The following is a 26444-nucleotide window of genomic DNA, read 5'->3' as shown; positions in this document are numbered from 1 at the left end:
GAGCCTATCCCAGCTGGCTTCAGGCAGTAGGCGGGGTACACCCTGAACTGGTTGAACATGTTACTGTCGTCAGACGGGGCCGGGCGAATTTGTCGGCTGCATGACATCACTCCCGCGGCAACTTGACAGCACGCACGGATTTTTTTTTTCACTCACTCAAGCACACATTAACAGAAGCCCAGAGGTGTAGATTGAGAAGGAGTTCATGTGTATATATCCTGCATTTATATAGTGCATTTTCCTGAGTGAAAACGGAAGACCCTGCCTTTAATTATACGATATTAATTACAAAATATGTACACCGGCAATCTCAGAAATTATTCACATTTTCAAATGGTAAACGCAACATACCATCATCACTGGTGAGCTACTTTTCGAGAAACGGCTCACGGGTTACCCTGCTCAAAACTATGTCACTCCACACTTACATGATGACATTGTATTATCTGCATTGCATAGCAAAGTAAAAAAAAAGGGGGGGTGGGGGGGCAGCTAAGTGAATGACACCTTTGGTGTCAAACTCATTTTCATTGCGGGCCACATTTTCCTCAGAAGGCTGCGAGAACCTCATCAATGTGTAATCACATCATCATATTAAATGTACAGTATAATGCACTTATGCACCTGCATTTGATTGATTTACAGTGGTGCCTGGATGGAGATAAGAGTTTAATTCGGTCCGTGGCCATGCTCGTAAGCCAAAACACTTGCATCATAAATCGTCTTTCGCCATTCAACAGAATGGAAAGACCATTTTTATTTATTTTTATTCACATTTTTTTTTGTCAATATTTGGTTTGCTTTTGGAAGGATTGTTTTCCCCTCTCATTTCATGCATTTTTTTCATGGAAAATGCATGCATAAATGCTTACCAGCTTCCTTACTGTGTCTGTCTACATTTAGCGCTGCTGTTTGTGTTCAAATATCCATATTTTTCTATTTTGAATTGAATTTGAATCAGAACTCTTAGAATTTAGTGTCAAGCAAATATTTTGAAGTACAACTATTGTTTAGTTTGTCCTAAGAAGAAATGTTGTGAAAATGTGCAGGAAATAAACCAGGACTCTTGAAATTGGTTGGCGACCAGTTGAGGAATAGCTTCCAGCGCAGTGCTGAAGAAAATGGATAGTTCATTGGATGAAATGGGACTAATGTATTAATAATAATAATGGTGAATCAGTGAATCGTTGCAGAACGCATTGCTGCATATACAATGAGACAACAGCACTGAAATCATCACTGTTAAACCATAAATTCTCAGCTATTCTGGTAATACTCTCGACTCCCCACTGCAGCAGCAGAAGAGTTGTGCAGTGCTCTCTGAAACAGAGCCAAACTGAAAAGAAAAAAAAAGCACTACATTTGTGTTTTGTGCTGCCAAACTGGCTTTAAATAACCCAGCGTATGCAAAAATGATTGCATCCAGCATGGTTTGCTTTTTGATAGCTGTCAATCAAATAGTACATCAGTGTCCTCAGTCATACAACAGCATTGCTTATAATGTCATCATAATCACCCATGGTTTGCATTTGCATAAATAAGATTGAATAAAAAAAAAACTTTCCCTTGGAGAGATTCAATTGTAGTGGGAATGCAGCATGTATGGAATTATGTAATCACTTAAGTCAGCCTTTACATGGAGCTCATGTGATGCTGAGAGGTGTTAAAAAATGACAGCAGGTGCCTTTGCAATCTGTCATGAAATTGCCTAGCAAGGATGCTGTCGGGGCGTTTTGACAAGACCCGCATGTTCCCCCGTGCGTAGCGTAACTATCAGGTTAAGGGCATGGGGGGGGGGGGGATAAAACATTAAACGGTGATTTCATATCGATCAAGATCAAGTTTCGCCGCGAGATATTCGCGTGAAAAGACGAATGTACGCATGTGTATCGTCGTGTTCGTATCCTGCTGCAGCTCGATCTATACCTTTGGCCGACATCGCTCCCAAACGAGTCCATGCTCCTCAGAGGGTTGGACGAGTGCACCCAGGTGGGCTCGGGGGTTTTCCGCACTTCGGTCTTCACGTCTGGGTCGATCTCCGAAGGCGAAGGTGTCAGCTTGGCGCCCGCCATGGTTCTGTGTCGAAACGCCCCCCTAGCACTACCACCCGGTCCCTCGCAGGCTCGGTCAGCGCATCTTCGTCTCACTTAAGCAGCACGGAGGAAGCGCAGGAAGGGCGAGAAGCTTCCTCGCTGTCGCAACGGCGGGCTGTTTTTCGGAGAGAGGCTGTGAGGAGCTCCAGCTCGCCTCCTGCTCGTCGAGAGCTTCTCCATCCCTGACGGAGAGGAGCGCAGTCTCCCTGCGTCGTCACGACGTCACGTCAAAAGCTCCCTCGGCCAACGAGTCTTTTCCATCTTACATAACTTGTAACTGTTTTCGTTGTTATGAAGATTGACGCGCAGCTATCGTCCCAATTAAGCTGTTGTTGATGATGCCCGCGCGGGTCACCCAACCTAAATCTAAATTATTCAGGCACGCCAAGCCTTTTGTTGTGACAGCCAACATGAAGACAAACCACAGTCAAATAAGCAGGTGGCCTCGTCTAGCACGTTTGCATGGCAACAATATGAAAGCAAGGTAGTACACTGATGCCAAACTTTGTTTTTTCTTTTCATGGGACATATGTACAGTTTAGAAAAAACACCTTTCAAATGCCAGGTTTTTGTGCAATAAAAAAGATCATTTCAATACTTTTCCCACCAAAAACATGCTTGAAATCTGGGACATGTGATATTGGCCGATAAAGGATTGGTGTAACTTGTTGGACCTATAATTCTAAAAGATATTATGCAAATACAACACTGTTCAACACACAAAAAACAACATACATCACTGTTGTCCAAACTAAGGACCAGGGGCCATTTTGTGGCCCAACCGCCGTATTTTAGTTGTGCTTGAAAGCTTACATATTTTAGGTTTATGTAAACTTATGAGCACACTGTAGGTGAGAAAAGGGCTTAAAGAGAGACTTCACTTATTTAGCCCATTATAGCAATAAAAACTGAATATTTTGTCTATAATTAATTTGATACTTTCATTATTATTCACTTACAATTAGTACCTTAAAAACACATTTTGCAACTTGCTGTCGACTGAAAATGACATCACAAGGGCTCCGTAACCAATCACAGCTCACCTGTTTTCTAGGTTTGGTCATGTGACATTCACAAGCTGAACTGTGATTGGTTACCTGAGCCCTTGTGATGTCATTTTCAGTCGACAGCAAGTTGCAAAATGTGTTTTTAAAAGGTACTAATTGTACATGAAAAATAATGAAAATATAAAATTTATTATAGGTAAAATATTAAAGTTTGACTGCCAAAAATGGCTAAATAAGTAAAGTATCTCTTTAATGGCCATATAAAAACAAAATACTGTGGCAATTGTTTTGATATTTTCAGAGGTTGAAGTTGACATGAGTGGAGATGTGCATGTGAAGTCTGGGTATCTGATTCATAGCATTTTTGTGTCATTAAGCGATATTTAACTTTTGTACATTTACAGTCATGCTCACAAGTTTACATACCCCAATGACTTGACTGGACTTTGTTTCACCAACTAACAGTGAGGTTTGACTCCATTTAACCAATCAAATGTATCCAGGCAGTTACATGACTTTCTTGCTCAAGCAGGCTGTGATTGGCTCCAGTTCGTGACATGAACTGTGATAGAAAATGGATGGATGGCTGATTTATCACACTGAAAGATGGTCTCATATGGTCAAATAAGGTGACGAAAATATTAGAAGATAACCACCAGTATGAGGAAATGCAGTTCTGCCCCATTGAAAACTGCAATAATAATTCCATCCATCATTGTCTACCGCGCTGATCCTCATTCGGGTTGGGGGTGAGCTGGAGCCTAATGCAGCTGTCTTTGGGGGAGAAATATTACCTTGATATCAAACAAAGGCAGAATTTTTTTCTGGTGTTGTGTCTAGTCTGTGCAGGAAGTTTCATGTAAGACATGTAGATTTGGTTGAAAATGATAAGTCAAATAATAATGTCATTACACATCATAAAGTACAAAAGAAATAAAATGAACAGGCAGAGCTTGTTGGTTTAGTCAGATGCAGGCATGGAAGACAGATGCACTGATTGGAGCAGAGAGACATTCAGTGGCATGATGGGGAACTGCAGATTGAGAGTCACTCAAGAGCATCTGATTAAAAAGACGCTGCTCAACAGACACTTCAGGCTTAATGCATTCTACAGCTAATGATACAGGTGGCAGTAGAGTTTCAGGCAACCAAAGAAAACTATTTTAATTAAAGAAGCATCAAATAAAAACTTCCAACACGGCAATACTTGGTAGATTACGTGTACAATCCATCTAAAAACCCTCTTAAAAAAAAACATTAGGAAAGCAGTTTGCAGGCACGTCTAAATAGAATCAGCAGTCGAATAAATGTCACATTGTAGGATTTAACAACACAGGACAATGTGATACAAGCTGGGACATGACATCATTGTTTTCGAAGCAGCACAAGTCTCCCTTGATGGGTCCAATCACAACAAAATCCGTGTTTCCCGCAAAGCTCCACATGGATGCTGAAGCTGCATGCGCCATGCAGCAGATGGGCAGTGTGAGCCGCAATGATGCCTCTTATGTCAAAACATATTAAGGCAGCAAGCTGGCGCCGCTGTAGGCGAGCAGCAGAAGTCTCGACAGTGCCACTGGCTACAGCCCGCACACCACACACACAAACACAACTACTTCCAGCAGTCAGCAAACGTGACTAGACTGCTGTTCGCTATCAGACGTTCTGTTCAGAATAAGGTCCCGCTAGCCATTTATTGGTTGTAACCTTATGTTCTCTTCTGAAATGGAAAACGCTGGAAGGAATGGTCAATACAAATGACTCAAAAGTAATTCCAAAATAAATACACAATTGAAGCTACAGTTCCCAAATGTATCAGATTTTTTTTCATCTCCCCAAAAAACTGCTAAGCTTTTTAGTTCTTTGATTTTTAATATACAGAGAAAAAACTTACAATCACGAAGATTTGTGACATTGATATGGTTGATCTCTGCTGAAGCGATTACTATCTCCTTATTTGAAAATCCGATCAAAAAGTAAAATAAAGCACAAACGTTTCCGTTTCTTTTTTTTTTTGTCACAAATATGAGAGTTCATTCCTCATAAAATTTGTGAGTTTTTTTCCTGGCAAATTTGCCACTTTGTTATGTCACAAATCCATCCATCTATTTTCTTAACCTCTTAATCCTCATAAGGGTCGCGGGGGGTGCTGGAGCCTATCTCAGCTGGCTCTGGGCAGTAGGCGGGGGACACCCTGGACTGGCTGTCAGCCAATCGCAGGTGTCACAAATCTGTGAGTATATTTCACTTAAGTTTGTCATTCCCCGCCCCCCCCCCCCCCCCGTCTCAAATTCGCAATTTTATAATGTCGTAAAGTGTTTTTTTTTCTCGTAAATCTGTGATTTTTTTTTCCCCCTCTCTCTCTAAAAAAAATAAAAAATATATGTGGCTCTAATACGCCGCCGTAAGTTTGAATCCTTTTGTTTGGTTGTTTATTTTTATAATTTGGAGCAGATGTGAAAATTCTCACATTGACATGGTAAGAAGCACTTTCTCCAGAGTGCACGAGTAATGAGACACCATTAAATGATTAAAGGTTAGACAATTTATCTGGTATGAATATCTAGCTTCCCAGTTCTGAGGTCTCCGGTTCGAGTCCAGGCTCGGACCTTCCTGGGTGGAGTTTGCATGTTCTCCCCGTGCCTGCGTGGGTCTTCTCCGGGTACTCCGGTCTCCTCCCACATTCCAAAGACATGCATGGCAGGTTAATTGGGCGCTCCGAATTGTCCCTAGGGTGTGCGTGTGAGTGTGGATGGTTGTTCGTCTCTGTGTGCCCTGCGATTGGCTGGCAACCAGTCCAGGGTGTCCCCCGCCTACTGCCCAGAGCCAGCTGAGATAGGCTCCAGCAGCCCCCGCGACCCTTGTGAGGAATAAGCGGTCAAGAAAATGGATGGATGGATGGATGGATGAATATCTAAATTGTTGTTAAAATATGATATTTTAGATGGGTTGTTTTAAAATGTGTTTGAATTAAATTTTTTCGCTGAGGAGAGGTTTACTGTTCGACAGTCTTTTAGTTTTTTTTTTTTTTTTTTAAAGACAAATACAGTCATGCCTAATGATCAAAAGAGGATTTAATAATTATAAGCAATATCCCGATTGCTTTTTCCTGGCAAAACCCAAATAGATAATCACCTCAGTCCGTGCATAACATGAGTTATGATTAAATATGTGCAGATTTTAATCAGCATCCCAAAAGGGACACCTCGCTAGAATGCAGCTCCAGTCTTCACTTCACATTAGTCTCATACTGTTATCCCAGCATAATCCTCCAAGTGACGCTGCCTACCTCAAACAACGCAGGAACTTCCACCCCGATGGCCTCATTCAAATGGCTGCATCGTCACAGCTGCTTATCAAAATTTCAAGAGCCAACACCCCCGATGCTAATTAGGCAAGCGAGACAAAGCACGGAGGCTTGAGAATAAACACAGGAGGGGATCTCCCAGCTAAGACATAATAGCTCCAAAGAAAATGATTTTTCCTCTGAGCATCCTTCTAATGGTCCTCTCTGTAGTTTATCTTTAATTGTCTGCACCGTTTGAGTCCCGCGTGCTTAGTCACTATAATGTTCCGGATAATTTCAAGCAATAAAAGTGCTGCGAGAGAACTGAAGGGTTTATAGTCAGACTGAGCTTATGCAAGCTCTGTCACTTCAGCTAATACCTGGATGTAACAAGGGATTGATCCCTGATCCAATGCCTCATTTCTCTCACTATATTCCAACATTTTGTGAGGAAACGTGGCCCCATGGAATATGGGAAAACAGAGAATGAAAATGTTTGGCGCCTGCACTTTTGCCATGGCAATAGCAATAATCATCAAGCTGAGAGCGCATCACAGTCAAACAGCCTCTCTCAAGTCGAGTGGCCCCCAAGTGTCGCCCACCCACTTGGTGCCATCAGCGGTCCAAAGTGCAAACTCGGTTAAGCGGAACTGTGCGTGATAACAACACTTGGTCTGTAGAACAGTCAGAAGTTGATTTTGGGAAAACTGCATCCACACAAGATTAGGAAATGTGTTATCTGAGTGCATGTCCATTTTAATTTATTTGTTCCCAAAAACGTCCTAAAAACGTATTTATGTGTCTTTTGTTTTTTTTAAGCTAGAACATACAGAACAGAATGCTTAATTAAAGCAATGGTAGTTATTATAAAAAGGGCCAGTAGATGGCAGCGGATTATAAGAGATCAACCAGGGCCATGTTGCAAACAGCTCTTAATGCCCATTGTTTAAAACAGATTTGTGAATAATGATGAAACTTAGCAATATTTTAATACTAATTGCTGTAAAACAGAACCAGATAGAAATAGACTTTTTTTTTCCTAATTATTTTCTTTTAGGTTCCATGTTTTTATAGCAATAGAACACAATATTCTGTGGGCCTTGCAAAATCAGTCAAAATCCAGTAAAACAGTCGGGAGCGAAGGGGTTTGCTTCAGTGAAAATGTCTGCGAGTGAATGAGCTAAAGAAACCTCTGGCTAATTAGCACGCGTCTGAAAACTATTTACAATACATACTTGATAATTGCTAACTTGCTAGTAGCAGACTTCATTCAATAACAAACATGACTTCTCTCTTTTGTGTTGTATTTATTTTTACATTTTCTGTTTTCTTCTTCCTTTGTGTTTATATGGCTATTTGTCAGCTTCTCAAACTCACTGAGGTGAAATCGCAATGCTGACATGTCCAAAGGTCACTTCTGCCATAAACAAGAAAAACTGGAAGCATTATTTCCATTGCTCCGCTCTATGTGACAAGGAGTTGGTCAAGGTTTCAAATGTCATTTCCTAGTGATAAAAACAGCCTGTAAAGTGATTTGTTTCTGAACACAGTAAATATATTTGAAATTAAGTGCTGAAAACATACAAAGATTGAGAATAATAAAGTGAATTGTTGAGAAAGCGTGAAACTCTTTCTCCCCATATCATATGTCTACATTTTGGGTGCGTGGCTAAACCCAAGCCCAAGTACGCACAAGCCCAAGACAATCCATCTGTGACTATGTTTACATGCAGTCAATATTGGGGCTAAGTTCAAAATTGTGTTTTCTGAAATATTAGGGATAACTCGTTTACCGGTATACCCGCATCATATTTCAATGTAAACGGCAACTCACAAACAACGCACATCTGGAAATATATACTGATATAATTAGAGGTATCCCGATAACGCATGACTGACTATTCGGGTTAGAAAGTTGGGGTTACTAAAAAAATAAATACAATAAGAGCATAGTCTGGGTTTTGTGCATGTTTACATGGCCTTTCAAAACCCGAATATTGCCAGTATTCGGCTTATAAAAGGGATATTGACTGCAGAGGTGTTCTGTCAGTACCGACGGACTGTTCCTCAGTCCGTCACTGACGGGCGCGCGTTTTGTTGACGGTTGGCGAATGAAGGACTAACGGAATGTCCACCTTTGTCTGCCGGTCCTAAAATAGTGTTGAGAAAGTGATTATAGAATCGTAGTTAAAATAAAATGATGGACAGACAATTACAGTTTGGTTTGGCTTCAAAAAAGGACTGACTGACAATGATGGAAGGGTGCCCAATTCGCTAACGAATGGTACTTGGTGCGAGAACCACTGGTCTAAAGTATCTTGGTTTGAGTACTCGACTTGCCGTCATATGGGATTTACTTGTACAGTGTAAATTGGAATTTAAAATGACTTTTTAAACACTTTTAAAATAGTATATCACCCTTACGGTTGGGTTGCCCAAGTGAGGGGAATACACACAAGACAGGCGCCAGAGCAGTTTTGGCGGGAGGGACACCTTGGCAGGGATCAGGAATAAAAATGGCACCTCTCCAGCAGCCAGTCACAACTTGTTTTTTTTTGGACTAGAACCAGGAAGTTGTCCGAAGGAAAGTGCCAACACACTGAATTACTGGCCACCCTTAAAAAAAATAAAAATAAAGAAAAAAAAATAAAGAAAACAACTGCTTTTACACCTGCGGTCCACCCAATCTAAGTTCAACCAGGGTCATGGAATGAATGTTGATCATGGTACCAATGTATTACACTGCATTCAGGCTTGTCACTAAAAATGTGCAAAAAATAGGTGGTTAAGATAAAAATTCTCACTACATGACATGGCTGCTCTGCTTCACTGCTGGGTCACCCATTCTGGACACAACTTCTTGACTCACAGAGAGGCGGCAAGCGGAGATTTAGTGGCCAATTAACACTGCTCATTCTGTCGACATTCCCCCCTTCTGTGCGCCGTCTCAATCACATTGAGAGAGAGAGAGAGAGAACAAAAAACCACCCGACAAGATTATACACAGAGAGGAAAAGATGGATGGAAGCAATTTTCCACCCGCGGTTCTTTGTTTTTTTGCCTCTCTGGATGTATAAGAGGCTTGCTTCTATTTCTGACGGAGGCTGAGACAAGCCCCCTTTCACTGGCTGACACGCTGAGAAATAAACCCACACATTCTCCAAGGTATAATCAGTATGGCACAGGTGCACGCACAGACATACAAACACACACTTATACGAGCCCGACAAAAACACACAAAAAAAATCACTTGTTCGCAGCTCACACACAGTCGCGGTTATTACAGTCGTCAAACATCAGACTCTAGAGATAATAACATCTGTAGAGGGAGACCCCCTCCCACATGCTTATGTCCACAAGGTAACACACGTTCAACCTATCTCCAGCACTTTGCAAAAGTGGATTAAACAAGGGTTGGCCAACTTGAAACACCCGCAATTAGCACTACACTTTCATTCTGGAACTGCACTTGATTCGTATTTACAAAATGCTTCATTTTCTGGCGCTGCAGTTCATCTCCCGGCTGCTATTTTAGCACCTATTTCATTAAGCCCCCACACACTCGTCACTGGAAAGCCCCCCTCCACCTCCCCTTTCCTCTGATTAGGTGACTGCTGAAAGGCTGCGATTCGTGGGTGTGTTGGGCATCGAGCCGATGACTGTCGAGACATCTGTGACAAGTTTTACATTTACTTTTGAAAAGTGCAGTCTGAAACTTTTCTTTTTGCATACGTCAATCCAATAATTATAGCCCGGTCATACTTCAAATGAAATGAATTTGATGACGTACAGTAACTTTTTCGCTGCATTGATTTTTACAGCTTGCAGGAATCAAATAAAATCATACCGATGAAAGCAACAAGGAAGAATTAACCTACCACTGAAGACAAAGTACAGCCTAATCACTACTCAAAATCAAAATAGAAGAAAATATAGCAGGAACCCCAAAGTCTTACGCCAAGAAAAAAAGAAATTTGGGGTGAAATTATGTCTCTAAAAGTTAGCATAGACTAGTGTGTCATACGCATCATCTCATTAATAATAAGTAGATAATTGGGCATTTGTATGTATGTCATTTGTATGTCTCGACATTGCTTGCACAGCTGCCTGACAGCACAAATGGTACGCTTACATTATGTAAGACTCTCTATTCTCATGTGTCATGTCTTTGTTTGTCATAATTGCTTGTTACTGCAATACTGGTGTCGCTCATACTACACAACTTCCTTGTATGTTTAACTTTTACATTCTTGGACAATGAAGATGACGCTCATTTTGATTTTTTAAAATCTCTTTTCTGTAGTGTTTGTCTTTATTGGGTTGCAGGTGAGCTGGAGCCTATCCCAGCAGACTCGCATCCCAAAACGAAATTATTTTTTACCTTTAAAATTCTACTGCATGAATATATATTACAAAAACATTTGCATTTATGGTACTAAAGTGACAAAATGTAAAAGTTCAAGAGGTAGGAAATACTAGGAATACTTTTTTAGGGCAATGTGTATCTTCCTGGTGGTACACGGTACACATACTGTATACTTTGTGAAAGTTGGATGGGCTACAATAGGAATAGGAATATTAGGAATGCGTGAGGAGTGACACTGATACCCTGTCATATTTCAAAATATCAGCGCTCATAACGGCGGCTGTTTTACGATTGGGAACTACAAATTAGAAATTACAAAAATAGAAAATTGCCATTAACTTCATGGAATTTTAAGGCAATATGCAATATTTGTCTTCCTTTGACCCCTTCAGACCCACATTTTATTCTGCTGGGCATTTTTTTGGACTCTTTTCCCACATAAGAACCACATGGAAAAATTATTTTGGGGTTATCTAATTTTTTTTTATTATTGCTATAGTGGACGCCGGGATAGTATGGCTGTAACATGTTGTAAACTTAACAAGCTGACATGTAACATTTTTAACACGAACATCATGCAAATCAACTCGCTATTGTGATTGGTTATTGCTGGGATCCAATCATGAAGCAGAAGTGTTGATATGATCCAAATTATGCGTTCTTATTGGTTTAGACACGCAAATATGTCATGTCTACTGAAATCATCTATAGTAGGTGTTAAAATTATCGTACTGGTCGCACTCAGAACAAAAGTAGTACTGAACAAACCTATTGTGTAATGAATTTTTTGTTCAAATTTTATGATTGTTTAAATTTATGAATATTCATGAATGTTCATCCATGTTCTGAACTAGTCACAAACCAATCACATGGCCCATGCAAACTACAGTATGTATTCTTACGGACAAGTTAGTCTTCAATTAACATAACATGCATGTATTGCAGGAAGCTGGTGAAAACCTATACAAGTGGGAGGAGAACAAGCCTTCTCCACACAGGGAGACTCAAACCCTGAACCTCACCATGAGACAGATATGCTAACCACTATGTCAACAGACTGTAATGCACATTTAACAAACAGCTATCTTAAACATTTCATGACATTACTTCCTGCTTAATATGTCACAAACTGTGTTGCACACTGTAAATAAAACGTCCTCCTAGCTGGACTCTCCTTAGCCTTGAAATGATGTTAAGAGCTTAACTGCTTCAATACACCAGTCCACTGCGGTTGAATGTTCCCAGCCAAGCCCGCTGTATGACAAATGTTAAGCACGCAGACGCCAAAGGCCATCAAGACAGCGAGGGGGAGGCTGTGCGTGTCCCTCTGGGGGCTAATTTGTTTCCAGGCTTTTCACTTGATAAGACCTCGGCATAGGAAATAATCAAGATCACAAAGCGTGAGGATCAACTAACAGCGGGTCCCTGAAGCTCAGTGACATCATTTGCTTCTACCGTGTAGCTCGCAAAACCAGCAATTACAGCGCCGAACTAGAACACACCATCAATAGCAGTGTCTACTACTACTTGAGCATCTTTATTTGCATCTGCAGAGGGAGGCAGTGCGTGTGTGTGTGCATTTGTATTGGAAACACAACTACCATGTATTGATTCAACAAAATGTAAACACACAAATGTGAAAGGCATTCACATAAAAATGCTATTTGTTTTTGGCACAAACCTTTCCCCCTATTTTATCTCAGCATTTTAGATCAAAAAGACACTTTCATGAATAAAAGAAACCTTTGCAGTCCAATACATCCTGGGCCTCAAGGGCAAACGCAGCATATATGGCGTCCCTGTGGAGCGCCAAACATTGGAGCACAACTTTAAATGTTACGAGTAGACAAAATAATTCCCCTTTGATATAAATCTCAGTGACAACTGCACACAGCATGGAGCCCCTGAAAGTGACGGCAAGCGCAACCGGAAACGACAAAGCCGAGTCGAGACGGAACGGCGAATGACGTTGACAAACCAGAACATCTTATTTACAGGCATGTCGCACGAGACTCGTCACCCGTGTCGAGTCTTGACAAACGGGCAAGCGGGAATAATCTCCACATTCACACATGCACCGGATCAATGAGCTAATTGCAAAGCGCAGCAGCCATCCAAACAATGTTATTGATTTATTGCTGAGATATTGCTGCATCCACAAGCAAATGGTGGCCTGAGGTGGGGAAGATAACATGGACAATGTGTTGCCAGTTGGATGTACTGATTACATTTATAAAACGACCTGGTTGCTATAGAAAGGTACAACCCTGCTGCATTAACGCTCACGTAATGGCTTGGTGGGGCTCAGCATTTGCTGAGTTTCTCATTCGATCAATCGTACAAATATATCATTAGCCTAATAACATAATTACCCAATTCATTTTTGAACGTTTACCAAAAACAAGGAAAAAAAAAAAAAAAACAACCAACAAGAAGAATCCAGTTGCCTCGATTCAACTTTTGAAAATTAGCATGACATGGTTGACTGAGAATTTATTTTTTTCTTCTTCAGCAATTCAAATTATTATTATTATTATTATTATTATTATTATTATGCGTCAAACTAGTAAACCACACCCATAATTTGCTTACATTATCGTGAAAAGTTTGCAGACCTCTGTCCTCGTTGCAATTTGTTTTAATGAAAAATATCTTACTGTATATAAGTGTCCTCTTGAGTACATTAGAAAAATGTCACAAAAAGTGGAGACACAGTTTAATTGCTAGTGGAAGAGTATTAAATTGTTCTGCCTGTCACTATAACCTCTTGCCTACCAGGAAAAAAATAAATATTGTCGAATCATGTTTATTTTGATATTCCCCAATCTTTGTGAAGTAACTGGAATACTGCAAAAGACATTTTTGGGGAGGAAAAAAAAAAAAAAAAAAAAAGCTTTTATTTTTAAGCTATGACGTGTTCACTACAGAGGACATTTTTAAAAACTTAAATGCTAGGCTCAAATACAGTTCAAATAATTCAAACAATACTTTAATGTGTTCTTACGAGTCTTATAGAAAACATGCTAACAACATTTAAAGCCTAAATTTGTTCAATAAAAAGTATTATACACTTTTCCTCTTCCCTAAAAAGTGCTTGCACTGAGGCAGGCCGTTTTCTTTTATGATGCATTCAAAGGTAGCAAAGCCCCACTCTACACATTTGGTATCATTGGAAAGCTCTGAATGTCCTCCATAGAGCACAAAAGGAGATAATTCAATCGTATGCACTGGGTGGGAGATATTCAGGTTTAAAAAGGTCCACTACAGAGCACAAATTTGAATTGCTGGTAGTCAGGAGGATATTGCTAGCATTTATAGGTCGGTCTATCCCTACTTAAATCATACACTTTGGTTAAGAATAGTATTTCATTTATTCTTTTTATTAATATTATTTAATTATTAATATTTTATTATTTATTTACATACGTATTATTGTATTCATTCCCACTTGAAATAATAAACTCAGACAACAGTTTGCCTGGCAACACATCAGATTAAGAAGTGCCTATGTTGTTAAAAAGTTAGAATTACTCTCATGTGGCCTTAGTTTTAATGCAGCTGGCAAAGGCAATAGAAAGCCTACGGTCCATTTGCTCTGCGGCAGCACTGAAATGATCCTACAAGCTTTATTTCAGCACCACGGAGAGCGCCTCAGACGCTCCGCTGGTTCTTTGCCCTCCCGGGCCTCCTACAGCATCTGCTGGTTGTTCTCTTAAACCAGAGCAATAATTCAACCCATAGGAGACTCCCAAAAGCACAAGACACTGCTGCATGGTCAAAGTCCATGGCAGTGGATAGCAAATGTATTTACTGTATGTACAAACACACACGTGCACATTTAGGATCTTCACAAGTATAAGTGTCTCTTCTATTTTACGCTACCTGTCATCATTCTGAAACGTCTGGTCCCCCAGCAGGAGGTCTCTGAAGCGGTAGCGAGGTGGAAGGGGAGGCACTTCAGTATCCACTTCAGCCATCTTGAGAGCCGAAATATCCAGAATAACACCAGAGTTGCTGCTGTTGTTCCTCTGCAGGTTCTCAGTAGACGGCCTGCTGGATGACCAAAGGAGACTTATCAGCATGCTCATGTGCTTCAGAAAAGTGTAGGTCCTAAATTATAGTTCTCAACTGTAGTTAATGGTAAAATTTAGGAGTGTTAAAAAAAATAGATTCGGCAATATATCACGATACTACAGCACGCAATTCTTGAATCGATTCAATAGGCAGCCGAATCGATTTTTTAACATCCTTTTTTGATGGAAAAATATTCAACAAAACGTCTAACTTTCACACGTTGAGCACGGAAGAATGTTATATTAATGGAACATTAAGCCTTAATATTTTATTTCAATGCTGTTCAAACATGAAAAAGGTTACAACCTGTTTGTTAAATACAGTGGCTCACTGACTGAAGTTTCACATCAATAAATAATACATTTACATACAAATCTTACAATATGCATGTACAAGTTTACTGATTGGTATTTTCTAAATTTGAGTAAAGTCGCAACAATCGACTTGTAAATTCATATCAGGATTAATCGGTATCGAATCGAATCGTGACCTATGAATCGTGATACGGATCGCCAGGTACAAGGCAATTCACACCCCAAGTAAAATTCTATATAATAAAGAATAAATATTCTAGGTGTTTTATTATGATTATTATTTTTTTAAATAATAACAAATGAACTGTGCTGGATCTGGTAAAATCTTGAACCGTCAATGACCCACATCCATCCTTCAGCCGGTAGAAAAAAACAGAGGAAAAAAAATGTCTGGGGCAATGTGCGAGGTTATGTTGCCAACAAAAAAGTAATGCGCGCAATAAACGTACTCAAGGAGGGGGCATTAATCTATGATGAACAGATGCTATTTTAACAACCTGCTACGAATAATAGTGGAAAAAACAAACGTAAAATATATAAGCCACCTGAAAAAGAAAAAAATGTTGAGATTAAAGTCCTACAATTAGGAAAATAAAAATACTAAATGGTTGCAATTTTATGTAAACAGTTGTAATTTTACTCAATTAAAGTTGGATATTAAGAGAAAAAAAATCCTAATATTACAATAGAACTCATAATGCTATGTTTTGCTTGATAAAAATGATAACTTTAGTTATAATTTTATGAGAAATAAATCCAGACTTTTTTAGACACCATTTGTGAGAAAAAGCGCATCATGATGATTGTTTTAGAATATTAAGTATGTTATTTGTGTTCACTAGAAGGGGAATAAAGCCTCTGGGGAAATTACCTGTCGCCATGGGAACTCGATGATCGGCGTGGAGGGCTCATGGCTGCCTCTTGTGGGACATTTCGGAATGACAAATCCAGTGTAAGAGAGAGAGACAAGAGGAGTTCTTTTGAGGAATAAATCACAGATGCTGCAATGCCATTCATTCATTCATGTCTTGTCTGTCTAATCCTTGTTGATCTTATTTTACAAATGGCTTCACATGCCCGGCCTCCTGATTAATGCGTCTGGGCACCCTGTTTGGATTCCTCCCTGAAGTCCCGACAGTGGGAACAATAGGTTGGGTAGTAGATTACAACCTCATGTTCTGAGTGGTCGCTTCAGCATGGTGTGGGCTGCTTTGAGTGGGCTTAATGGCACCCGGGGACAGGTGATGAGGGGTGGGTGGACATTGGCAATGGAATGGGGCAGGTTGCATGCTTCTTAAGGAAAACACGATAGTATCAGACCTGCAAGCATACCAGTGAACTGAACAGTGACCCTTATGTTTTCAAAAGAAATAATAGATGAGCCACAACCGGTAATAACTGCTGAATGGAAGAAGTGCACAGTGCAGATTTGGGTCAAAAAGGCAGATGGAGCAAGAGGAAACAAGCACGAGTTTGTAGGTTAATACAAAGTATAGAACATTTATAATCAAAGATAATACAGTAAGTTAGCTATTGCAAAATTGTCCATCCAAGCTTGCATTTTCTATAATGCTTGCCTCATTAGAGTCATGAATGACAACTTTAAGGCAGTCATGCGAACCACTACTGCACCACACTGCCCATTGCATGTCCAATAAAGGTTTATTGTACCATATTCCATAAATAAACAAACATACATTTGTTCAATGACAAAACTAAACTTAGTAGCTATTAACAACTTCTCCTTTCCACCATTTCAGCTCAAGTCCAACATTTGAAATTTTGTTCACCAAAAACCAAACTCCAAAGAATCATATTGTGAAAACTAGGGCTGCACGATATTGGAAAAACATGCGATATGCGATATACTTGTTGAACATAGCGATATCGATATTATTGCGATATTTATCGTACCTAAAGAAATTACATTTTTATAACCTAATGAAAGAAAAACATTTTTCATGTGGCAAAATAAGCAACCTTAATGTAATCTTAGTTAATTCATTGTAATTATGTCTTGATAATTTTCAACGATTGAATGGCGATGCACATTTTAGTTAGCATCTGACTGGTCAAATTCATATAAAAAGCATAAAATTCCATATAAAACTTATTGCATGCCTTTGCGATATGCATATTGCAAGGGCCAATATCGCGATATCGATATTTTTTCGATATATTGTGCAGCCCTAGTGAAAACTGAGAAGTCGGGGTCCATTTTTCCCCCCGACTTCGCAAATCTGGCACACTTCCTTGTTTGAAGTCAGAAAAGTCCGACTTCCCACCATCCTCTTGTCCATGAATGCAGCATTAGACCACCATTTTGACTTGTGATGAAATAACATCACAGTTGCTCAGGGCTCAGGAAACAATCAATCATGGCTCAGATTGCAAACATTTAAAAACAGGTGCAGACCAGACCAAAAAAAAACAAAAACAAAATTGTGAAACAATTGCATAATACGGTATGTCATTATTAATTGTCACAACAACATAATAATGAACAAACAAAAGCCATGTATTTAGTACAACATGAATTGGAAATCAAAAGATCCAACACATTTATCGTTCAGTAATTTATAAAAACATAGCAACAAAATATTCAAACGTCACGAGTCAAAATGGCGCTCATTGAAAAGCATTGGACTTTAGTTCCTTGTAATTTGATTTGTGAGATTATTTTGATTGCAAATTGTGATGAAATGTCATTTGACTAGTATAAAAATCTCCTTGGTTTGTATAAAAGCAATAAAATAAGTTGCTTGTTTTCAACATGTAAAGTAAGCGTTTGCATGATCAGAAATGCCCGGATGTTCAGAATTATCAATACACTGATGACCCTTAAAAATAAACTCGGGGGGACCCATTTAGGACCCTGAGCCCACTTTGGAAAACTCTGACTCAGCTCAATTATCACGATTTATTCCTCTCATAGTTCTACCATAACTTAATACAGTGTTAAATATAGCAAATTAAACAACATATTCTCCTCAACTTTATATCACTGCGACAAACACAATTACAAGAGCATTTGTTTACGAAGTAACATTCAGAAGGTGGCCTTGTTTTTCCTCCATTTACCTGCCTGCGTCCCCGCTCCTAATCGCGGTCCCATCAGCGTAAACTTGCTCTCCGGCGTTGCTTCCGTGACAGCGGGTCTGCCCCGCCACCGTGTCCGTGACAAAGCCGTGTCATCTTCTCCCCAAAAACGTCGCCGAGAACACACAGACACTCGGGAGGTCAAAAAGGTCCGAGAGTTTGCGTAACGTGAACGCAGCGCGTCTCGGTCAAGCTAGCTGTCTGCTCGCAGCAGTCATTCGTTCGATGCGGCTTCCAAGGTGGCAGCACCAAAAAGTAGTCCGTCTTCTTCACCTCTGATTGGTTGACGCACTATTCCAAAAAGATTTACAACACACCTGACGGCTAATTTGAATATCAATCCGCCAGCCCAACCCAGCTTCGCGCCAATGCGGAGTGACTCGCGTGTCCCTTAGCAACAACTTTGTTAGCTACTTGATGAACTACGTCCCCCCCTGTGCCGCCTCCTTATTTCACTCGAATTCCTCTCCGTTTGTCTCTTAGCAAGCTGCCGCACCAAGCCACGCTTCTTGTTGTCGACTAGCTAAACACAAACGCAAAGCCCGGGCTGGCGAGAATATGCTGTTGTCAGCATCAGCATCTTTTCCTCTGGAGGACACCAGATGAGGAAGCGGAGGATGGTGGGGGGGAGGAAGGCGCTCATGTCTCAACCTGGAGGCACCTACGGGCGCCGCGCCATCTACCGACCAAGCAGTGAGCTGTTTTTGTGGATGGAAAATTGTCACAAAAGGGCTACTTTCGGTCAGTAACCACTCAACTGTGTCGCTATTATGCAAGCAGAATAACTGCGAGTCATTTTCCCTTCCAGGCTTCCACTTATGAGATGAGATGTGCTTATTATCCGTGGTAGCAAACATTGCTGGAGCCGGACCAGAACCTCCTGTCACAATTTGGTAAATTTATTTAATAGTTCCCCCCATACATACATACTATTCATTCCATATATGGGTGTTATTCCACTGGTGTTCTCATCAGAATCACCCAGTCATCATGAAAATGTAACAAAATAAAGAAACAATCATTAGTCATCATCAACATCACCATCACATCATCATTAGTCTGACTGTCTTTGCCAAACATGTGCACACATAACCTAGTAGTTACCAAGTTTCTCGTGTTGTTTTCATTTTATAAAGTTGGCATGTCCCGCACGCTGCTTTGCAGTTAAATTATACTATTTATTTTGTTTGTACATAGTTTTATTGTCCACAGTACGGAAGCATGGAACTGCCAATATTCAGTAAACATTTTTAACTAGTTAGTATGTTCGTATTTGCGTATTTGCGAGAACTTGACTTGACTACGTTCAAAATTATCGAACATACTCACAAATACATTTGAACGTACTTGTTGGCTAAATGGTACAAACATAGCATATTTTGCCATAATGCCACAGGCCATTACTGCCCAAGTCAATGCCCCGTTGCATTATGGGAAAAACACCAAACCTAAATCATGCACTGCATACACAATAAATCAAGTTATTTAATTTTCTAACATTTTGATATAATGTGTGCCAAATGCTAAAAAAAAAAAAAAAAAAAAAAAAAAAAAAAAAAAAAAAAGCTCATTCCTCACTCGTGCATGTGCAAGTAATAGCCCGTGGCATTATGGGGAAATGTGCTGTTTGTAGCATTTAGTCTACAAGTAGTTACATTCAAACTTTGAATATACTCGCGAGTATACTGTACTACAGCAAGGTAGATATTTCATAAAACAGGTCATTTGATCATGGATATTCCATTTCTATTATCATTTTGGACGTTTTTCATGCGTCCTTCAGGGACATGTTGCTGTCAACCCTGTCAATATGTCATAAATGCCCCTTTCAGAAGACCACTGATGTTTTAATTGACAATGCAAACAGAATTTTGTCTTTCTTCAGTGGAGGCTGAAACAGCGCATAGTGCAGAATTTACATTCATGTTTTGTAATTTTCATCATATGATGTGTGTAGCTAGATGTTGTCAAAATGTCCACTATGTCATTTGTTAAACAGTACACAGCTTGTTCACGGAATCATGTTGCTAAGTGAAGGACTACCATAAACTCATTACATTTATTCATTTAGCTTAAACTGTTTGAGAAATGCTAACAATAGCTGAAATGTCCACCCTGTCATCAAGTTTACATAGTTTGCTGTTTGCATGTTAAATTCAATCTCTGTTAAAGATTATATTTTTGTCACTGCTTTCAAAATCTGTTAAGCAATATTGTATAACTTTTGGGAAATTATGGCTAAACTTCATATTGTTAAAAAGTTACATTTTTTTTTTAGCATTCAAGCATCTCCTTGACTGAAAGAGTACGAACCATTTTAACGTCAGGGCCAAAGCTCTCCAGATAGCAAATGGAAAATCCCTACAATTTGTGGGCAGAGGCAGACAGATAAAAATGGATAGAATTCGGAAGAAGAGCAGATCATCCGGCGAGACACTTGTTGGATGGCGTCCAATGTAATTTCAATCTGTAAAAATATTGTATGACGCAGATATTTGCTTAATACAAAGTTAACCTTAGCCTAAGCTTGATCTTGCACAACCTTATGAAAAAAAGAAAATAACTGGGAAAACTACATTACAATGGAACCTTATGGTAAACCTGACTCAGTAGCACAAGTATAGCTCACCGACCGTTGTCTTATTTTTCTTTCTACCATGGAAAAATAGACCCAAAAAAAATTAACATCAACAAAAGATTATTGCTAAGTTCACCAAAGACTAAATTCTCTACAGGTTTGAAGACCAATTATTTATTAGTATGTGTCCTGCAATTGACCTGCCTCTTACCCCAAGTCAGGTGCGATAAGTTTCAGTTTTCTATGACTCAAAAGAGGACAAGCACTATAGTAAAAGAATAGAAGGGTGGACATGCAGACTCCATCTAAAGAACTTCTTATGGCTGAATAGATAGAGAATACATTTCACTACATACCTGGAGCTGCTCTGTCCTCTATCATCTGTCTCACAATGGACCCCCTCAAGTTGAAGAAAACATTCATTCTGCACGCACTGATGGGGAGCGGGGCTGGATGGCCGTCGTCTCCGGGAAAAGCTGTTTGCAGCTCTGTGCGCGTATTTCCTTGTGCTCAGCCAGCCTCGCTGCGTTTCAGCCCATTATCCTCGAGGGGAACGAGCGCTCGGAGCGTCATCGTTTTTAAAGCCCACACAGCCACTTATGGTGTGCCGTGCAGTGCCGGCGCATCTCGCTCACTCTGGCGCTTGATTTCCTCAAGATTTGCCCGAAACTTGATCTGTGTGAGCTTTTGGGTTTGCTTGCACAAGGAAAACTGTGTAGCAATAAGCAGAAGAAGCACAGATGCAATACACATAATGCAGTATTATTGTCAGGAACACTGTATTTTATACAGTACTATATAATAAGCCACATTTGTAACATTCTGTATTATCTTCACACTTCTTACAGCTTCTCAAAACCTCATCTCATCTCACTATCCAAAAATATTTGTTTATCCTCATAGGGAATAATGAGAATAGGAATAATCTATACAGTGCTCAGCATATATGAGTACACCCCCTTCAAAAATTTCAAAATTTTATTAAATATCTCAATGACTATAAGAACAATTTCCAAAATTTTGACAAAATGTTTTCTGCAGAATTTGCGCTTAACCCACAACATAAAAGTGAGTTTGTAATAGAATGCATAGATTACAAAATCTTCACTTTAATCAAATTAACTAATGCAAAAAAATTCATGCAACCCACAACAAAAATGACTACTTCTAGAATTTTCTATGAACTCTATGACTGTTATGGATAGCAACATGTCTGCTAGGCCTGGAATTAACATAAAATGTACATTTGTGCAACATGAACTTTAATAAATTTAATTTAAAAACTACTTTTTCTGTGGATTGTAATTAACAAATCTTGTTTGCAATAATACATTTTGTGGGAGTATCTGTATAGTATCCCATAGAAAATCTTAATTCTGAAAGGAAACTAAAGGTGTTCTTACAAACCTGTTGGGGTGTACTCATTCATGCGGAGCACCGTATGTGTAAAAACAGGTTAACCACTATATAAATAATACATTAAAACCTCTTTCACCACTTAGTCACATTCACACAAACTATCACTCATCTAACTTTAATGATGATTTGAGACATTATGAAAGTCAGTCCTCAAATCGTATCACATGAGATTGAATAATCTTTTTTTTTTTTTTTTTTCTAATTGGAGACATGCACACCACTAGTAAGCATATAGAGTTGTTTTTTGCATCTTAATTTAAGCTATCAATGATCAACCTTTAAAGCATTACATCCTGAGTTAAAGTTTTAACTCCGCAGTTAACTGCAGTTTAAAGCTTTGACAGCACTACTTCGTTGTAAACTTCACTCTGAGACTGCACTCTGCTTACATCATTCCCTTTGTAAAATAGCATCTAAATACCAGAGAGGTTCCACTGTACTTTACATAATCCACACAACACTTTGTCATCTTCTCCCATTGTGTATGCACGTATAGACCACCTCTAAAAGATCCACTTTTCTATGCGAGCAGAGGACAACAAAAAAATAGCAGTGATGTAACCTTTTAGCCCATAATGCGCTTCAATTCAATGCGTGGAGTTGTTTTGTACCAGCGGTTTACTAATGCAACTCATTTTTGAGCGAACTGTTCAATTATTCAGTCATTATGCTGCCAGGGCTCGCAGCTTATCACAGCACGTCCCGGAGCGTGGCACAGGCATCCATTAGCCTATCTTTTTCTCTATCACTTCTGTCCCGCTCATGTAATAACGCTCCATTGTTGGGCCTCTCTCAGAAAAGCACAGCCACTCTGCCTCCTGGATGCTTGCTCTTCATGCTTCCAAAGTGTCTAAAAAAACAGACAAGAGAAAGGGAAACGCTCAGACAGCGAGGCACTCAGATACAGGATGCCGCCTCAAGGCTTATATAGGAGCCTCGCATGAATCACAAAGTTACTCTGTCTCGACGCGAGTCTTGCTCTGTCCGGTTTTATTTAAATGTCATTGAAAGTAGCGCGGAAGTTAGCCGCATCGCAGTGGGCGCATTTGAGAACCTCATCGGTTGACCTTTGAGAACATTTGACATACACTTCTAACAATTTCTACCTGTCACGACTCACCAGTGGCGGTAATAGCTCATGATGTCCTTGCACATCTGCTCCCCCGGTTACATTAATGTAATTCTGTGGCCCCACACAACAAACACGCCCCCCCACCCCCCCACCCCCACCCCGGCCAACCATCTTTTATACAGAAGATGAATTCCCTATGCCAAAAACAATTTTTGACGCTATTAGACACTAGAAAAACATTTTACATAGTAATTTTGTGGCATGTTAACTGCCCCCCAACAATGCCGCCCCTGATTGGCCGCACTGCCTGTCACAATGGCCATTTTAATATGGTTAACAGTAGGGATGTAACAATAATGGCCATATCTGCCATATCTGATAATGTGCAACATCAGGCTTTGGCTAAGTTTAACTTTGTATTAAGCAAACATCTGCGTCATACAATATTTTTACAGATTAAAATTACATTGGACAGCATCGAATAATATATTGTCGTCGCCATGTCACGATATTAAAAGCAGCACTTTTTATTTTATTTTTATTTTTTTATTGTAAAGTCAGGTTGATTTCCATTTGTGCAGTTCTAGCACCCTCTGTTGGCTAGTTTTTGAGTGCAATTTAATTTTCATTAGGGAAGTTTTGGCCCTTCTATGTTTAAAATCGACGCTAATTGTCAGATGAAGGGGAACGTAATATGCTTGTGAAGTGAGCCAGTGTGTGGTGGAACTCAATGTGTGCTTCCTTTAGCAAGCAAGTGCCTCAATATTAAATGTTATTAGAGATTATAGGTTGTTTATATACATCGCTGTAATATACAAAGCACAATATTTTTTTTATTTTATTTTATTTTTTTTAGTATGAGCTATTGTGACCTTTTTTGTATTGCCAACTTCCACACAATATCGTGATAATTATCATATCATGACCTTCATATCATGATATCGTATCATGATGTGTGGATATCGTTACATCCCTAGTTAACAGCCTGTGTATGACTGCAATTGCAGCAAAACTAACAATATTAATATAAATGACAAAATTTAACGTAGAGAAAATAAATCTACAACCAAAATATAAATGTACAAAAAATATTTAAAAAATAAATAAATAAAAATAAAATAAATCTAAAATTAATCTATTAAAAAATACTAATTTAAAGCAAAATGGTGGTTGTAGAGTTAGAAAAATAAACAGTATTATCTTTGTGAATTTGAAATTTAAAAAAAAGTAAAAATATTCATCTTCTTCAGTAATATTAATTTCATCTACATGTATTTAAAATCTTCCACATGTGTAAAAATATTCCCGTTTCTTTAATCATTAAATCGCAATGTAAAATGCTGTTTCAGCTACAAGCGTTTGGTTGTTTTTCATTTGGGACGATTTTATAACCCTTCACGCTGATGTTTTTGTTTATTCATGTGAGAGAATCCATGCTCTCTTCATTTTCAATGGTCCTTTTTGTAATACTTTTTTCCCCCCTCAGAGAGTATAAAGCAATGAAAAAGCCATTAAACAAATGAAGCAAAGCGTCTGATCAACACTATTTAGGGCACACTGAATGGAATGAGTGTGCAATATTGCTAATTATAAGACACAATTGACTACAAGCTTTGAAATTAAAACGAGGGTGGGTGTGAGGGGTTGGATAGATTCTCCTCTTACCTCCATGTGTTGCTTTCACTATTGTAAACTTCGATTGTTTTCAAATCGGACACTCCATCAGTGCCGCCCGCAGCCAGCAAAGCACCGTCGAACACCACAAGAGACACCTGAAACAGAAATATTTTGTTTCTCATTCGTCGTGTCAACCTCCCTGTGAGGGAAAACGTTGCTGTTTAACATTTCAAAGGGCCAACCTCGACTCCCACTCACATTGTCTCTCTTGCTTCTCATGCGTTTAACAGGAGTCCACCTGGTGATTTCGGGGTCGAGGCGCTCCGCTGAGCACAGACTCAAGCCGAGGTCATCCCTGCCCCCGGCCACGTAGATGTGTCCCAGGTACACGGCGCAGCCCGCGTTCTCTCTGGGGGTCGACATGTGGGCACATATCGACCAGGTGCCAGCTTCCAGGTTGTATTTCTCCACTGTGAAACATTTACAGTAAGAAGAAGGCTTCGTTTACTGACATATATTGTAGTTATTGTGCCTTAAGTGTCCCCATGTGCACAATGATATCTTATCTTTATGATATAGCCAAATTATTTTATTGTAGTTCATATAAAATGAAAAATGCAGCTCTTGAAACTTGACCAAAATAGGTTGTGGGAATTTCACGAGCATGCACTTCTCACATGGACGGAAATAGTCCAAATGGGTGGCAGTATGACATCACTGTTGTTTATCTTTGGGAAGGTCAGCCTGATTTCGTGTGTGAATGTGTGGACATGTCCGCTCCACAACAAAGTAAGCAAAGTATTAAATTACACTATGAAAGTCAGAATTCATGTATTGGGGTTTTGTTGTTGATCTGACAAAGTATGTGCAATTTGTGCCTCCTTTGTCTAACTGGTGGCTGTGTTTAAAGTCTAAAACAAGAGGGGGGGAAAAACATCATGTTTTGCATGTTCCACAACTGGAGTTTGTGGTTGCTTTTGGCCTTAAAAAAAAAAAAAATACACACACACACATACCATACAAAACAAAACATCTACAGTATTTTCTATAGTGTTTGTCGTCATTCAAGTCGTGGGTGGGCTGGAGTCTACCCCCACTGATGTACGGCGAGAAGCCAGGTTCCCCCAGATTGGTCGCCAGACGATGACAGGGCACATAGACAAACAAACATTCACAGTGGACCAGTTTAGAGTCCTCAAGTAACACAACATGCAGGTTTTCATACGAGATGAAGCAGTAGTACCCACATAAACATGTTGGGGAACATACAAACTCAACTTCTGCTGTCCCTCAAGAGCAGTGGTGTCCAAACTACGGCCCGAGAAAAAAAAATTCAGGGGGAGGCAGAATGTAAATTGAGGGTGCCAAAAAAATAGGTGCCACTACTACTTCAAAAAAAAGGTTTATATGTTTTTTGTTTCTAAATAATCAGAGATATAAACAAACTATTTACATCTAAAATAACAAAATTTATCTTCAAAACACTGATGAATAAAGATGATTATATTTTAGAAGGCAA

General features: G+C 39.5%; 2 protein-coding genes and 1 long non-coding RNA gene across 21 annotated transcripts in view; 1 reads left to right on the top strand and 2 right to left on the bottom strand.

Annotated features, from left to right (window-relative positions):
• The window catches only part of kcnt1b (potassium sodium-activated channel subfamily T member 1b), a 66756-nt gene extending 45405 nt beyond the window's left edge, over window positions 1–21351 (bottom strand). For 7 of the 17 annotated variants that reach the window (XM_077523050.1, XM_077523057.1, XM_077523059.1 and 4 more), the window contains exons 1-3: window positions 21174–21350; window positions 16012–16060; window positions 14635–14805 (exon numbers count right to left, since the gene is read on the bottom strand). In XM_077523050.1, the coding sequence (XP_077379176.1) occupies window positions 14635–14805; window positions 16012–16060; window positions 21174–21240 (287 nt within the window). In that variant the 5' untranslated portion in view covers window positions 21241–21350. Of the gene's footprint in view, window positions 1–1926; window positions 2504–14634; window positions 14806–16011; window positions 16061–18221; window positions 18858–21173 lie in introns of those variants that run through there. The other 10 variants (XM_077523053.1, XM_077523060.1, XM_077523052.1 and 7 more) reach the window with 7 other exon arrangements.
• On the top strand, window positions 18388–25714 carry LOC144019792 (uncharacterized). The gene is made up of 3 exons (XR_013283784.1): window positions 18388–18980; window positions 19048–19132; window positions 25216–25714. It is a non-coding gene; the product is annotated as an uncharacterized LOC144019792 (long non-coding RNA).
• The window catches only part of LOC144019788 (uncharacterized), a 34333-nt gene continuing 29463 nt past the window's right edge, over window positions 21575–26444 (bottom strand). For all 3 annotated transcript variants that reach the window (XM_077523072.1, XM_077523071.1, XM_077523070.1), the window contains 3 exons: window positions 25184–25395; window positions 24974–25080; window positions 21575–23086 (listed from right to left, as the gene is read on the bottom strand). In XM_077523072.1, coding sequence (XP_077379198.1) covers window positions 23029–23086; window positions 24974–25080; window positions 25184–25395 — 377 coding nt within the window. In that variant the 3' untranslated portion in view covers window positions 21575–23028. The remainder of the gene's footprint in view (window positions 23087–24973; window positions 25081–25183; window positions 25396–26444) is intronic.

This window comes from Festucalex cinctus, chromosome 5 (genome assembly GCF_051991245.1).
Source record: "Festucalex cinctus isolate MCC-2025b chromosome 5, RoL_Fcin_1.0, whole genome shotgun sequence".
In the NCBI taxonomy this organism is placed as follows: domain Eukaryota; kingdom Metazoa; phylum Chordata; class Actinopteri; order Syngnathiformes; family Syngnathidae; genus Festucalex; species Festucalex cinctus.
The sequence above is the reverse complement of the archived record's forward strand: the minus strand, read 5'-3'. Positions and strand labels throughout refer to the sequence as shown.